This window comes from Octopus bimaculoides, chromosome 6, assembly GCF_046866305.1.
Source record: "Octopus bimaculoides isolate indiv1 chromosome 6, ASM4686630v1, whole genome shotgun sequence".
NCBI classification, from domain to species: Eukaryota; Metazoa; Mollusca; class Cephalopoda; order Octopoda; family Octopodidae; genus Octopus; species Octopus bimaculoides.
Window position 1 is genome coordinate 109,214,588 of NC_142933.1, and position 17,166 is coordinate 109,231,753.

General features: G+C 37.8%; 1 protein-coding gene across 5 annotated transcripts in view; it reads right to left on the reverse strand.

Moving 5' to 3' along the window:
* LOC106870444 (zinc finger protein 277) overlaps positions 1 to 14,263 on the reverse strand; it is a 36,260-nt gene extending 21,997 nt beyond the window's left edge. For 2 of the 5 annotated variants that reach the window (XM_014916537.3, XM_089354407.1), the window contains exons 1-6: positions 10,653 to 10,790; positions 8,847 to 9,108; positions 8,299 to 8,390; positions 5,293 to 5,375; positions 3,055 to 3,146; positions 993 to 1,057 (exon numbers count right to left, since the gene is read on the reverse strand). In XM_014916537.3, the coding sequence (XP_014772023.2) occupies positions 993 to 1,057; positions 3,055 to 3,146; positions 5,293 to 5,375; positions 8,299 to 8,390; positions 8,847 to 9,108; positions 10,653 to 10,671 (613 nt within the window). In that variant the 5' untranslated portion in view covers positions 10,672 to 10,790. Of the gene's footprint in view, positions 1 to 992; positions 1,058 to 3,054; positions 3,147 to 5,292; positions 5,376 to 8,298; positions 8,391 to 8,846; positions 9,109 to 10,517; positions 10,543 to 10,652; positions 10,791 to 11,112; positions 11,275 to 14,168 lie in introns of those variants that run through there. The other 3 variants (XM_089354405.1, XM_014916536.3, XM_089354406.1) reach the window with 3 other exon arrangements.
* Between the last annotated feature and the right edge of the window lie 2,903 nt (positions 14,264 to 17,166).

Consider the following 17,166-nt stretch of genomic DNA (forward strand, 5'->3'; position numbering starts at 1 on the left):
ACCTGTGCATTATTACACAAACAAGAAAGCATGGGTAACCTGAAAATTATTTTCTGACTGGTTCAATAATTACTTTGTACCAATGGCATGAACTCATTGTAGGAAAGCTGGACTAGAAGAAGACTAAAATTCTATCATTCCTGGACAACTGCTCCTATTTTCTCCCCCGATGTGGCATCAATTTTACAGTCTTGTGATCAAGGAATTTTACAAGCTGTGTGCTTGATGCAGTTAACAAAGGAGTAAGAATGCAAAACTACCTGAAAGAGTTCACCGTTAAGGATGCCATCTACGCAGTTGTGAATGCTTAGAATCATCATCATTATTGTCACTTAACGTCTGCTTTCCATGGGTTGGATGGTTAGGCTGAGGATTGGTGAGCCAGGAGGCTGCACCAGACTCCAATCTGATCTGTCAAAGTTTCTATAGCTGGATGCCCTTCCTAATGCCAACCACTCCAAGAGTGTAGTGGGTGCTTTTACATGCCACCAGCACGAGGGCCAGTCAGGTGGTACTGGCAACAACCACACTCAAAAGGTGTTTTTTATGTGCAACCTGCACAGGAGCCAATCCGGCGGCATTGGCAACGACCACGCTCGAATGTTGCTTTTCCCATGCCACCAGCACATCTGTCAGTAAGGTGACGTTCACACGGGAGTTTTGATGTCTAGTTTATAAAACTGGGGCAGCTGGCTTTTGTTCTGAAATTCGAAACAACTGTCCCCAAGGGTTCCAGATAAAGGATTGTGTAGCTGTATGTATATATCGTCATCATTATCATCTAACGTCCATTTTCCATGTTGGCATGAGTTGAATGGTTTGACAGGAGCTGACCACAGCCCATGTCTGTTTTGGCATGGTTTCTATGGCTGGAAGCCTTTTCTAACAGCTAACACACACACACACTAAAAGATAGAGATATGATAGAAAATATCTGTGAATGGGTTATAAAGAGCAATGAAGGACTAAGATAAAAGAAGAAACAGCCTCACCAAGATTGTCTGGTTGACCAACATTGAAACCGTGATCAAATGCCATATGGTTGAATAGTTCAGATCTGAAGAGAGAAGAGACAATAAAAAAGAGAAAAAAAGAGGTTAAGATAGAGAAAGAAAAGGAAAGAGGAGAGAGAGGGAGTGAGGGGAGAGAAAGAGAGAGAGGAACTCTTCACAGCACTGACACATTTAAAAGAACATCTACCCATTAAATACCCGGAAGTAATTTGGCTCACTATTGGGTGTCTAATAACATACCCAGTCTGTTGTCTGTACTAATTAAGATCAGACTTCATTAATATTGATCATTAAGCTAATCTTCCATCTTCTACTAATTTCAATCATTAAATTGTGGCCATGCTGGGGCCTCGAAGAATCTTAGTCAAGCAAATCCATCCCAGTACTTATTTTGCTTAAAAGCCTGGTATTTATTCTATCGGTGTCTTTTGCTGAACCACTAAGTTACAGGGATGTAAACACACCAACACTGGTTGTCAAGTGATGGTTGGGGACAAATATAGACACAGAGGCATACACATACCAATATGAGTGGTTGGCGTTAGGAAGGGCATCCAGCTGTAGAAACTCTGCCAAATTAGACTGGAGCCTGGTGTTGCCATCCGGTTTCACCAGTCCTCAGTCAAATCGTCCAACCCATGCTAGCATGGAAAGCGGACGTTAAACGATGATGATGATGATGATGATGATGATGAGGGTGGCGAGCTGGCAGAATTGTTAGCGTGCTGGGTGAAATGCTTAGCGATATTTCTGAATAATTCACATATGAAGAAAATTTAAATACTATATATTATTTTAACTCCTAAGACACCTGGCAAAGCCAAAAAATATGAATAAAAAAATTTGGCAGTTAATGGGTTAAGATGGTGTTTAAAGTTGGGAAGCTGGCAGAATGCTTAACAAGCAGAGCAAAATGTTTAGCAGCATTATCATCTGTCTTTAAGTTCTGAGTTCAAATTTCACCAAGGTTGACTTTGCCTTTCATCTTTTTGGGGGGGTCAATAAAAGAAGTACCAGTTGCGTACTAGGGTTGATGTAATCGATTCATCCCCTCTCCTGAAATTGCTGGCCTTGTGCCTAAAGTGGAATGAATTACTAAGCTGGTGTTTTGAACATAAATTAATAGGAAATTTTAAAAACAGCAAGTTTGCATCATAAAACCAGAGGCAGTTCCAGGCAAATTGGTGTCATTTCCAGAATACCATCCTACTACTTGTGTTCCTTAATCATCTCCTTTGTTTGGTTCAGTTTTCTAAGGTCAGCCTTCACTTCTGCTTATGTCTTCTTTGGTCCATCCTCTTCCATTGGATCCTTTTACACTCACTTGTCATCGTCCATACAACCGATCCCTCTTAAACCTTTTGATACCAACCCAGTTGGAACCATCTCTGGCTCTGAGTACAAATGTCTTGTTTTCAAAAGTTCTGAATTAAAATCTTCCACCAAACCTTAGTCACAATTTATGTTCCCAACACTAGCTTTATGATAACTTAAGTTATTTTACTAAATTCTTTGTTATACTTAGAATTAATTGAAAGAAACGTAGAACATCTCTACAGAAATATGGTAACAAATGGGTTAAACCCAGTTTTTCTCTCAGCTCATTCTATTCCTCAATGCTTCATCATAACATTACACATCCAGTGAACCAGGCCTTCTTTTTTTCTTCCTTTCCAACTTTTGCACATCCTCCGCAGTCGAGAGCAGCTTGTACACATCCATCATATAATCTACCCTTCACTGAGAGAGAGAGAGAGAGAGAGAGAGAGAGAGAAAGAAAGAGAGAGAGAGAGAGAGAGAGAGAGAGAGAGAGAGAGAGAGAGAATACCCTTGTCCTTAAAGGCAACAATTCTCTCCTGAACTTTTCCCATCCTATTCTAATCCTGACCACCACCACCATACTTTCAATACACTCTCCCCAACTGCTGATTAGGTTACCTAGGTAATAGAAGCTATCAATTACTTCTGTAGAGTCTTCTGAGCATTATCGACAGCTTTTAATCATTCTGCTAATATACACAACGTGATGTAGTGGTCTTACCTATTGCCTAAGAAATGTTCTCTACAGAAGAGACAATCTCTGGAGAAAGTTTGATCTGCTCTTTCTTTCTGTTGCACTTCTAAAGCAGTTTCCTAAAATACAACATAAATATACCATAAATAAATATAAAATATAACAAACAAATATAAAATATAACATAAATAAATAAATAGACACAGGTGTGGCTGTGTGGTCAAGTACTTTGCTTCCCAATCACAAGGTTTTAGGATCGGTTTCACTGTGAGGAACCTTGGCAAGTGTTTTCTATTATAACTCTGGAACAACCCAGTAGATTTGATAAATGGAAACTAAGAGAAGCCTGTTGTGTATTATGTGGGTGTGTGTGTGTCCTTGTCTTGACACCAACTATGTAAATGAACTGACAGTCACTTTTATTCTTCTCTATCAATAAACTAGAATAGCCATCATCGTTTAACGTCCATTTTCCCTGCTGGTGTGGGTCAGAGTTTGACACAAGCCGGCAAGGCCAGCAGCTGCACCACGTTGTCTGTTTTGGTAGGGTTTCTATGGCTGGATGCCCTTCTTAATGTCAACCACTTTACAGAGTGTTACAGATAGTCTTACATCACTACATCAAGAGCATAAGGCAAGTTTCCAGGTTTCTATGGTGTACACATATTCCTCCCTGGATGGGACACCGGTCTGTCGCAGAATGACTCCTTTTTATCAGATGAGTGGATAGGAGCAATGTGAAAGGATGAACAAGAGTTCATCAGGAAACAAATACAAATAATCATAAAATGGAGGAAACCTCATGCATCGATTGGAGCACATTATAGCTTATACATGCATAACAAATAGGTGACGTAACATATCTTGTAACATATTACATCACCTATTTATTATGTCATGCTTTGTATTAAAAAATAAGCTATAAATGTGGTCCAATCAAAGTGTTTGTTAATCTGAGGTTTTCTCGATTTTCTGATTATTTGTATGTGTGTATATATATATATATTATATATGAGTGTATGTGTGTATTATGTATATGACATCAAGTTACTTGACATTTGATACATCAGTGCTGGCTGAACAAATGAAGATGTTTATATCCAATAGCCAAAGTTCAATCTGGTTCAGTAGTAAATAACCTTTAATGGACTGCAGTAAAAAATGGGGGGGGGGGGAGGAGAAATCTTACAATATGTCGACCGTAAATAAAATAAAAGGGTCTCGAAAAAAACAAAAGATAAACCCCTTAAATAATAGTTGCAGTGATGATGGTGAGATTGACGAGGATTCATTAATTTAAATTCATTCACTCGTTATCTCTCTTTCTCCCTCGTGTACACTCTGGTAACCTTCACCCACCCACCAACACTGCTGGTTCCTCTTCCCCCCTCCCTGCTTCTGCTCACCTCATACCTCGAGGGTCCATCCAAACACCTCATCACTTCTATCTTTATCTCTTCCCAGTTCCACCTTAATCACCCCCTCCCCCTCTCTTTTAAAATGTGAGCAACCATGTGGTCCCACTGCAGTAAGAAACCTGTTTTGCTCTGGCCCTTACACTCATACTTCAACTCCTCCCCTTCTCACATAAAGCCACTTCTTTCGGGGATTTCTAGATTGCTTTCTGCTATTTCCTTGGCACTATAAACTTAGCTGACCGTCCTCTCCACTCTCTTTTACCCACAACAAACTGTCAGGTAACCTCATCCCCACATCCCAAACCAAAGTTTCTATTCCCTCCTCCTCCTCCTCCTCATCGTTTAACGTCAGCTTTCCATGCTGGCATGGGTTGGATGGTTTGACTGAGGTTTGAAAAGCCAGTGGCTGCACCAGGCTCCAATCTGATCTGGCAATGTTTCTACAGCTGGATGCCCTTCCTAACGCCAACCACTGAGAGTGTAGCAGGTACTTTTTACGTGCCACCGGCACAAGAGCCAGTCAGGCTGGCCTGGCATCAATCACATTTGGATAGTGCTTTTTACGTGCCACTGACATGAGAGCCAGTAAGGGGGGTACTGGCATAAGCCACATTCGGATGGTACTTTTTATGTGCCACAGGCACAGGAACCAGTCAGGCAGACCTGGCATTGACCACGTTCGGATGGTGCTTTTTACGTGCCACCAGCATGGGAGCCAGTCAGGGGACAATGGCCACAAAATGAAAAAAAAGATCAATAGAATGAAACTAAGCAAGAGGGAAGTTTAAAAGAAAAACGAGACTAATGACTGTTGTGTAAAATAAGAATACAATGAATGACCACTCACAAGTCTTTTCTCTTGTAAATACTGACGCAGGTATTTATCTTCAGGGAAGACATCAGAGAGTAAATAGTAGTCTTCTCGTTTCCCTACAATAGAAGAAGGGGATATCAATAATAGGGGAAACCTAAGGACGAAATAAAAGATGGGCGAGTGGGTGCGAGGTTAATATGCAGGCATAAGAGCTGGTTTACTTATGGCAACCAATTATTTCTATTCTTTCTTTTAAATTCATATCTATATATATATATATATTTAATTATATGTATTTCTTCTATCTTAATGAATAAAAATTCTTCGGATAGAATAAATGGCTTAATAGAAACCAATGTAGCAAAGAGCACAAAATAACTTTGGTGTAGTTCCTGTTTTTAAAGCAGGAACTCCTTGAAATTTTGGGTATTTGAGTATATTTAAAAATTTAAGGAATGGAGAAAATGCATGTTATAATTGCATACTTTATTCCTACATATGTTTCAAAGGATTACAACCTATGTGATCCTTAAATTTATATATATATATATATATATATATATATAAATTTTAAAGACAAGAACATGGAATGAACAGGCTTTAATCATAAGTCACAATTGAAAGCAGTGCTATCAAAGCCAGTTACCTGATGATGTGCCAGTATACAGCTGTTGCTGGATCATATTTACATAACATTTTATGTAATATCATGATATGGAAAACTCAGCAACAGTTATTGCCAATGCACAGAAACAATTGTTGTGATTTGTGATTGTAGCTTGTTCATTCCATCTTGTTTTATAAATTTTTATATACACTAATGGATTTCTACACATATATACAGTAAAGGAACGAATCCTGCTGTATAATGGTGCATGGTAGCTGATAACTGCACATTATGGAGTTATTACACATAATTTTGACTATATATATATATATATATATATATATATATATATACATATATATATATATATATATATATATATATATACATATATATATATATACATATATACATATATATATATATACATATATATATACATATACATATATATACATATATATATATATACATATATATATATATATATATATATATATATATACATATATATATATATATATATATATATATATATATATATATATATATATATATATATATATATATATCATCATTATTTTAACTCTCCTTGTCCCATTCATTTTCTATATTTAGTAACCTTTTATAGCAAATTTAACTTACTAAATATGGAGAATGAATGGGGTGGGAGCAATTGAGGGAGTGGTACTTAGTAGCAGTAGTAGTAGTAGTAGGAGCATTAGAGACAGTCCCAAACATAGGACAGTAACAACCATTACCATACTGGCATTGGATTTAGGAGGTCAGATAGTCTGCAGCCAATGTCTGTCGTCCATGAAGGTAGGAGTTGACAGTTCAACAGGATCTGACAAATTAGAGGGTTGTCTTTTGCTCCAATGTCTACTTTGGCAAGTTTCTACAGTTGGATGCCCTCCCTAATATTAATTACTATATGTATATGTGTGTGTGGGAAAAACGGACATTTAATGATGATGATGATGATGATGATGATGATGATGATGATGATGTATGCCATATTGCCTGATATTACCCATGGTGGCTGAAGTATGTTATCCAGATATTACCCATGGTATGAAATGCGCTTCCCAAACACATAGTTCTGGGTTCAGTCCCACTGCGTAGTACCTTGGGCAAGTGTCTCCTACTATCGCCTCACGCTGAACAAAGCCTTGTGAATGGATTTGTTAGATGGAAACTGAAAGAACCTCATCATGTGTGTGTGTGTGTGTGTGTGTGTGTGTGTGTGTTTGTCCTCCACCACCACTTCACAATCGGTGCTGATTGCTTACATCCCTGTAACTTAGTGGTTCAGCAAAAGAGACTGATAGAATAAGGACCATAGTTAAAATAAGTACGGGGGTTGAGGAATTCAACTAAAAATTCTTCAAGGTCATGCCCCAGCATGGCCACAGTCTAATGACTGAAACAAGTAAAAGATAAAGATGTATGAAAGGATTCAGAAAACATCTCACCAAAACCACTACAGCTTAACTCACATTAGAAATCAGAAAAACCAACCAAATTCTTATAAGCTAACACCTACACCCGTCCCCTCAGTACCTTAAATCTCTCAACTGGCACAAAACCACATCCCTTTAACCCTTTTTGTTACCATATTTCTGCTGAGATGTTCTGTGTTTCTCTCAATTACTTTAAATATAACAAAGAATTTAGTAAAATAACTAAGTTATCATGAAGCTAGTGTTAGGAACATAAATTGTGGCTAAGGTTTGGTGGAAGATTTTAATTCAAAGCTTATGAAAACAAGACGTTTGTACTACAGAGCCAGAGGTGGTTTCAGCTGGGTTGATATCAAAAGGGTTAATACTATTCCTCTACTCCCAGTTGAGGAGTTTTTGTTTTGCAAGGTACTTGGTGGTCCTATTGGTGATGGTGCTATGTAAAATGCACCTGTGCTGGTGCCACATAAAAAGCACCCAGTCTACTCTGTAAAGTGGTTGGCATTAAGAAGGGCATCCAGCTGCAGAAACCAAGCTACAACAGATGACTGGAGCTTGGTGCAGCTCCTGCCAAACCATCCAACCCATGCTGACATGGAATACGGACACATGATGATGATGAAGATGTCAAGAACTTTATTTCCATAAAATGTCAACTTTGAAATTATAAACAAAAATCAAGGCGTTCTTCCTGCAACTCCGGTCCAACAGAACTAGTTGGTATAGAGGCAAGCCATAGGATGTCAAAACAAAACTGGGCTAAACCTTGGCCGCCTGAGAGAACAGGAGGCAAGTCATATCTGAAGAGGGAAATGTATAGAAGAGATGGAAGACAGCCGAGCTGGGTGAGTGGAGGTAAATAGAGAGGAACGAGAAGCTCCCTCATTAACTCGGCCAGGTGAAATCATTCCCCCACTGCTCAAAGACATTAAAGAAAAAGAAACAAATATTGATGGAAGATTCACTTACCAACATCTGATTCCTTGCTATTGAGTACAATGGTGGAGCAGAAGTCTGTGATTGGATGACCTTTCATTCGTTTCTTCCAGTAAAGAATATATCTGTAAAAGATGGATTACTATATAGGTGCTGGCATGGCTGTGTGATAAGAAGTTTGCTTCCCAACCACACGGTTCTGGGTTCAGTCCCACAACATGGCACCTTTGGCAGGAAATTCCTTTGGACAGGAAATTGGTGGTGCCACATTGTCAAGGAAATAAAGAATTGTAGCGACACCAGTTGCCAGAATGTGTCTGCTGTGCGCGTGTGTGTTGGCAGCATCAGCACAGTGTATATGTATGTGCTTGGGTGAGTGTGTATAAGTTCTATGTATATACATGTGCATTGGTATGTGTGCATGTGTGTACATATGAATATGTCTGATACATGTGTATGTGCATATCGCTGTATTTATGTGTGTGTGTGTGTGTGTGCGAGTCTACCGCTCCACCCTTCTTCACCATTTTTGCCATCTTTAATGAGGAATTTTGAAGAGAAGAAAGAGAAAAGAAACTTACTTTTTTAAGTTGGCAATTAATTTAACATCTGCAATGACAAGTTTGTGAGAGATGATCAAGTGCCGAAGTAACGAGTCCTTGTCTTGTGAAATGTCCACAGTGTAAGTACAGAAAATACAGGAACAAAGATCCTCTGATGTCTGCGACTGACTGCCTTCATTGTCCACTGACAATGTGTCTTGCTTGTCATCTGTGTCATCAACAGTATTACTATCAGGAAGGGTTAAAGACAATGTTTCAAGAACTGGTAGCTCACCAATTTCTAGGGAGAACAAAGAAACAATTCTGTTAATGATTATCATAACTGACACAATAGACATTATTATGCCTTCCTCCCATCACCCTCTCTATTCTTTATATTCACCCTCCCCACTGCACCTTGTGGGTATGTCCCCGGTACATCTCTGCCACCATTTATTTCTTTATATATTTGTTTCTAACTACATCTTCCCTCTCCTGTCTTTTCCTATTGGGGTAACTAAGTATCCCCTCCACAGTCAGACACCTATCTCTATCCCTCTATTATAATTCAACCTCTCAACTGGCACGAATCCACATCCCTCAATATCACTCCCTCTTCCAGACAAGGGACCTTTGTCCAGCAAGTTACTTGATGACCCCAGTAGGATCCAATTAAAAACCAAACTTGGAAATGGATTGTGTCAGCATTGGCTGTGATGCACACATTGTGCCCAAATATCTCCAAAGCTCAACAATTATGAAAATTTTCAAATTTTTCACTTACACACAGTTCATGTAACACAGCTAAAGGAATTGTGTGGCTTTACTCAAGTGGAATACATAAAAAAAATTAACAACAAGGTAATACCAAATTTTGTCAATACTCCAAGCATTTCAAATAAATATTCTTCACATTTTTGTTGGTTTGAAATATTACTTTTATACACCAAATGGGAATATATTGCCTCAGGTGGTCACATTTGGAAATCCAGTAGGAAAAGTATAATGACAGTTGCTTTTTATAAGACCCTATGGAGGAGGAGGTGCCTGAAGATTCTACTTCCATGACCCTTCCAGGAATAGTGGGTGGAGAACACCAGAATAAACAGCTCAGCCTTGCCTTTTCAACAAAGTGATTCAGACCACGGAAAAGGTCAATGTCACAATGCAAACACAGAAGGAAAAATCTGTAAAAGGTTTTACTGTGTAAAGGCCTTATTGAGAAAACTCGAAGAAAAACGACAGTATGGAAAAAGCGAAGAAAAAATTTTTTTAAAGTTTTAAGACGAAAAATGTCAGTAGTGCCGGCTTCCACACTCCTGGCGCCGGTTTTAACTCTAAACATTATGGTAAGCCAACAAATAGTGTCTGTTTGCAATTATTTGTCAACGGAGAGCTTCACTGATTTCCTCGGAATCTATTGAATTCGATATTAGAATATATATTCTACTTTAACGAGCTTGAATGGACAGGTTGTTTATAATACTATATATTAACTTAGAAGTAAAATGATAACAAATTAAACGGAGTTTTTTTTTTTTTAACGGCTTTCACAACTTTATGGGGAATGAAGAAAAGGTAAGAAATTGGCGAGGAAAAAGGTATCGATTCGAAATTTTGGGGGAGAAAAATTCTTTCGGAATCGTATTCCCCGTTGTATGAAGCAGGAATATTGAATAATGAAAGAAGAAACACCAGCTACTGCTGTACCCTTTTCCATCCCAATGAGGTAGAGATAACTATTCTAACACTTCAAGAATTATTATAAGTTGTAAATGGTAAAATAGTTTTCTTTTCATTTGTTTCTTCTTATTACCACGCTGAAAAAACAATTGAACTACAAACCTTCACCGCAAGAAGCCATGACATACGGTGACAATATTGTAGTTATCCCTCTTAAATAATTTTCCGAGCAGCGATTGGATGTAGATGATAAGGAAATAGATTTAATTTGCTAAAACGAGAGAATTAAGAGAAAGAAAACTTTCGTTCTTCTCTTATAAAATTTAACGGAAGGACGGGAAATAATTAGTTTTCATCTTTGCTAGAATTATGGTGTAAGCGGATACAAATACCTGAGTTTATGATATTAACAATCGATACTAATATTGATAAATAATTTTTAATTTACTTACAGAATCACCAATTTTGGAAGAGGGATGTTGTTGATTTAATCCACCTCCGTAATCAATTGATATTTGATCGACCAGAGAAGAAGGAAAGATAAATTTCAACTTAGGACATATGTAATATGGCAAAGTATATCGTCCACTATTTTACAAATAGTGACAATTATCATACTTACGATTGAGATAAGACCAGAAATTTGTGGGAATGAGGGTTAGTTTATTAAATCGCATCCAGTACTCGAGGGTGACTTCATTTTATCGATTCTTGAAAGGATGAAAGGTAAACGTTAACCTCAATGAAATCTGAACTTGGAAAATCAAGAGCTTGTTATAGGTGTTGATGAATGAAAATGTCTTTCTAGGGCTGCGTATCGAAGTAATTAACGACCCCTATGAACAATTAACAGAAGATTTTGTTACGGCACATAGCGTTTTATGTGTTGGTCTTTTGCTAAAAACTAACAGCGACAATTACACACACTGATATAGCAATTACGGCTGGCCTGTTACAACTGGAAAATAATTAACTGATATAGCATTTATGACTGGTCTATCACAACTGGAAAATAATGATGTTATATTCATGGTAACAAAAATTGCGCGTTCTATCTCCAATGACTGGTGATGAAACAAGAATGGAAACGTTGAGTGACTGCCTCAACATTCTGGGGTTATCACCAAAAGCCATCTTTGTAAAGGGCTCAATAAGAAAGTTCTAGGAGGTTGAATTGTGTGATGGCTCAACACTGATTCGTCAGTTAATTGGTCGATCACGTGAAACAACTGTGACTTGACTGTGATATCTACTCTACTATCCAGTGATTTGGTTTAGAATCTGCTACAAGCAGTTTCTAAATATCACAAGGTAATTTGTTCAACACTCTGAGGAGTCTACCAATCCATCAGCCTTGCAATAACGATTCAAACATTGGTACAAATTCACACACATTTTGGACAGCATGGTTGTTAATTCCCCTCCCCCCTCACACACACACACACAAGTGCAGCGGACACTTATGTACCAAGGAAACTGAGTAACTGGTCAGGCTCAGCATAAAAAATAATTGATCTGGATAGGGTTTAAGGTGAGACTGTAACGAAATGTAACTAATATATTTTGTTAATTTCTGTCATTAACCTTCTTTGTTACCTTATTAATGATTTCTTATATTGATACACAACCATATATCACTTTGAAGTTATCCCTATGGATTTTCAATGGAATTTAGAGACAGCACTAAAAGTTAGAACACACTGTTTACATAGATGTATTCATATATGGAACTTAGTAACTTTCAATGCAGGCTCTAAATTCTAGAAAAAATTCATAGACATAGCTAAAAAGTGATTGACTTACACTGCCAACACGAAAAGATAGAATGCCATATTGATTTATAAACCCTTAATATACAGGTTTGCTTTTGCAAAGCAGGATGAGCTATTCGGCCTGAAGTAAATTCTAACTGGGCCCCACATGCAAGGTCATGCACTTTTTATCTTGATATGAGATCACCATGTCACATATGGTCGTGAAGCAGGTGCCTGGTGTACCCTTATCAGACAGGTAGTCAGGATGGGTATATTGGACTTTGTATATTTGTATCCCAATGTCACTTAAATGGTGTGTTCTGCTCCCTCCCTTAATAATGATAATAATTCCTTCTAATTTTGGCTAAAGGCCAGGTGTTTTAGGGGAGCAGTATAATCAATTACATTAATCCCAGTTATTTTCTGGTATTTTGTTTATTACCCCTGAAAGGATGAAAGGCAAAGTCAACCTAAACAGGATTTGAACTCAGAATGTAAAGAACTAGAGGAAATTCTGTCGATCAATTTATATGACAATTCTCTTAATCCAACACTCTTTTAATGATAATAATCCTTTCCATTATAGGCACAAGGCCTGAGGTTTGCAGCAAGAGTGTAAGTCGATTACATCGACTCCAGTGTGTAACTGGTACTTAATTAATTGACCCCCGAAAGGATGAAAGACAAAGTCGACCTCGGCGGAATTTCAACTCAGAACTAAGCATTTTTCCCGACATGCTAACGATTCTGCCAACTCACCACCTTTCTTTTAATTATAATAATGATGCTAATGAGTTGTTTACAATGTCATTTGCTCAAAATTTGCCTACGAGTCCTTTGTTATTAGGGAAGTATAAAGCTAAGGATTGGCAGAAATGAAAGAGAGCAGAACTAAATGGTGACAATATTCAATGTTGACGGGGTGGGGAGCTGGCAGAATCATTAGCACACTGAGAAAAATGCTTAGCAGCATTTTGTCCATCTAGGTTCTGAGTTCAAATTCTGTCAAGGTTGACTTTTACCTTTGATCCTTTTAAGGTTGATAAAATAATTACCATTCATACACTGAGGTTCATGTAACTGACTCCCCACCCCCGAAATTGCTGGCCTTGCGCCAAAATTTTGAGACCAAAATTTATTGCTGATATTAGTCTCTGAGTCCATCTTGCTCACTTTCATTTTTATATTTAAATCTTGCGTTTCACCCTTCTGAAGTCAGTGAAATAATGATTAACTTAATACAAAAATAAAAAAAAAAAACACTAGTATTTCTTATAAGTTGAACAATCCTGTTGATATGTATATATATATATATATATATATATATATATATATATATATATATAGAGAGAGAGAGAGAGAGAGATACATACATATATAGATACAAAGTATGGGGGTTTAATTCACAGGTGATCTAAATGATTAGGTACACTAGGTAAGTGCTGTAACAGATTACTAGGGCTCCAAGGTTGTAACCACGATGGTAGTTATGGACCCATTGCAGATTTCCAATATATCAGATATATAATTGTTAAAGAGGACAATAAATGTTAAGGCAAGGCAAACATCTCAAGTCATATACATTATTATTATTGGAAAAAATTCAAAGTCTTACAGCTGTTTCTCGGATATCCCAGAGTATAGGACATTCCTTCATCTGAGACAAATAGGGAAAATGAGAAGGGTATAGATTAATGAAATGACGACATAGAGGATAGGAGTAAAGGAATAAGGAGATGAAGAGAGAGAGAAGAAAAAAGAAGCATAAAAATTCACAGTTCAACTTTCCGATGTTGTAGATATAAGTCCATAAGTCCTGATACTAACAATACTAACTATATTATAACCACTACAACTAATAATACCTATAATATCTTCTGCACCAATAAACTACTATTGTTCCTGAAAGTGGTTTTTTTCATACCTGTTATGGACTGCTTGAAGCTTACTAACTTCCAACACCTGGATCCTTGGATCTTATCTTTACATATCATTATATGTGTGTGTGTGTGTGTGTATGTGTATGTGTATATATGTATATATATATATATATACACACATACACACATATATATATACATGCATACATATATATATATATATATATATATATATATATATATATATATATATATATATACATATCATCATCATCATCGTCGTCGTTTAACGTCTGCTTTCCATGCTGGCATGGGTTGGACGGTTTGACCGAGGACTGGCTGCACCAGGCACCAATCTGATCCAGCAGAGTTTCTACAGCTGGATGCCGTTCCTAACGCCAACCACTCCAAGAGTGTAGCGAGTGCTTTTTATGTGCCACCAGCCCGAGTCCAGTCAGGCGGTTCTGGCAACAACCACGCTCAAAAAGTGTTTTCTATGTGCTACTTGCACAGGAGCCAGTCTGGCGGCACTGGCAACGACCACACTCAAATGTTGTTTTTCAGGTGCCACTGGCACAGGTGCCGGTAAGGCGATATATATACATATATAATGGGCGTGGCTATGTGATTGAAAAGTTTAAGATACTTAAATATTTATCTATATATTTATTTGTCTAACCACATGATCTCTCTCCCTCTCTCCCTCTCTCTCTCTCTTTCTCTCTGTCTCTCTCTCTCTCTCTCTCTCTCTCTCTCTCTCTCTCTGTCTATATATATATATATATATATATATATATATATATATATATACCCTCAGTAAGTTTCTGTTCTTGAGTATTTTTAAATAACAACTTGACATTAATAATGAAGTTAACATAACTATTCTCTCCCTCTCTCTCTCTCTCACACACACACACACATGCACACATGCATGCACATACACACACACACACACACGCATGCATGCACACACACACGCATGCATGCACACACACACGCATGCATGCACACACACACGCATGCATGCACACACACATTTACATATGTATATTTATATCCACACCACCCAGTTGTTAGAATTTCCATTGTTACGTTGCCCTGTGTTTCTGAGGGTGTGATAACTAGTCTAAAGAATCATGTGACAATTTCCTGTTGAAGTTGATTCACAACTTCCTGTTACAGTTAAGCTGTTTTTTACTTTTTTTCTTTTTCTTTTTCCCATGCCTTCTCATGTCTCAATTATTTTAGATCACTTAAAATACTCTCGGTGCACAGCTCTAGTAGTGGAAAAGAAAAAAACTAGGACACATTGGATTGGATTGGGAAAAAGTTAAAAAGTATTTGGAGAGAGAGAGAGAGAGAGAGAGAGAGAGATTCTGTGTACTGTGAAATAGGTCATATAAAACTAATTAGGGCAGTGGTTGTTATCTAAGGTCCATATGACCTTTAGGGATCTATATAAGATTTTGTTGTTAAAAATTTGTGTGCAATATATTGGTTATACTTCTACGTGAGATGTTTCAACATTTTTTAAAATACAATTTCTAATAATATTTAATTATAAAAATATAATAGAATTCTTTCAAACTGGTGAATAGCTATAGCAGTCCACACCATCTGAATGTGGCTGATGCCAGTACCACCTGACTGACTCCTGCACCAGTGGCACATAAGCTCCATCTGAACGTGGCTGATGCCAGTACCCCCTGACTGGCTCCCGTGCCAGTGGCACGTAAAAAGCACTATCTGAATGTGATTGATGCCAGGCCCACCTGATTGACTCCCATGCCAGTGGTGTGTAAAAAGCACCATCTGAATGTTGCTGATGCCAGGCCCACCTGACTGGCTCCCATGCTAGTGATACGTAAAAAGCACCCACTACACTCTTGGAGTGGTTGGCATTAGGAAGGGCATCTAGCTGTAGAAACACTTTCAGATCAGACTGGAGCCTGGTGCAGCCTACTGGCTCTCCAGACCTCAGTCAAACCATCCAATCCATGCCAGCATGGAAAACGGATGTTAAATCAATGATGACGATGATGATGATGATGATGATGATGATGATGATGATGATGATGATGAAGAAGTCCATTGGTAAAAAAATGGTTAAGAATCATTGAACTGCAGTGTTAGCCATCACATGATGATGAGTAACTTTACTAGAGTACTTTTACCATCCTGAATAATAGCTTCCTTTCCTATTGGACTTCCCTCCGTTTCTGAAGAAGAGCTTTGCTTGAATCATTAAACCTTCTTTCTTTACTCCTTCCCTGAGTCTCTGCTAATACTTTACATGTACCACATCCTCACGTTGTTGTTTTGTGTTTGTTCTTTGTTTGTTTTTTTGGATTTACTATACATACATACATACATACATATATGTATACTTTCTTTTTTTTATTCTTTTACTTGTTTCAGCCATTTGACTGTGGCCAAGCAGGAGCACTGCCTCTTAGTCAAAGATATCAACTCCTGGACTTATTCTTTGTAAGCCTAGTACTTATTCTATTGGTCTCTTTTTGCCAAACTGCTAAGTTACGGAAATATAAATACACCAACATTGGTTGTCAAGTGATGGTGGGAGTGGGGGACAAACACAGATACAAACACTCACACATAAATATATATGACGGGCTTCTTTCAGTTTCCGTCTGCCAAATCCACTCACAAGGCTTTGGTTGGTCCAAGGCTATAGTGGAAGACACTTGCCCAAGGTACCTGGAACCATATGATTGGGAAACAAGCGTCTTACCACACAGTCACACCTGCACCTATATATATGTGTATATATATATATATACACACACACACACACACACACACACACATGCACAAAAGATGTGTGAGTACATTTCTCTTGATATTACATAATAATCGTAAACAAGCATCACCTTCATACAAGCAGTGTTGTTTGTTTCCAGTCTTCCACAAAAAACAAGTCAAGCCAAAGGGAAATATTCCCTTTGGCTGGAAACAGATGGGAGTTGGTGACAGGAAGGACATCCAACTGTAGAAAATTTGCCTCAACACTCCCTCCTAACT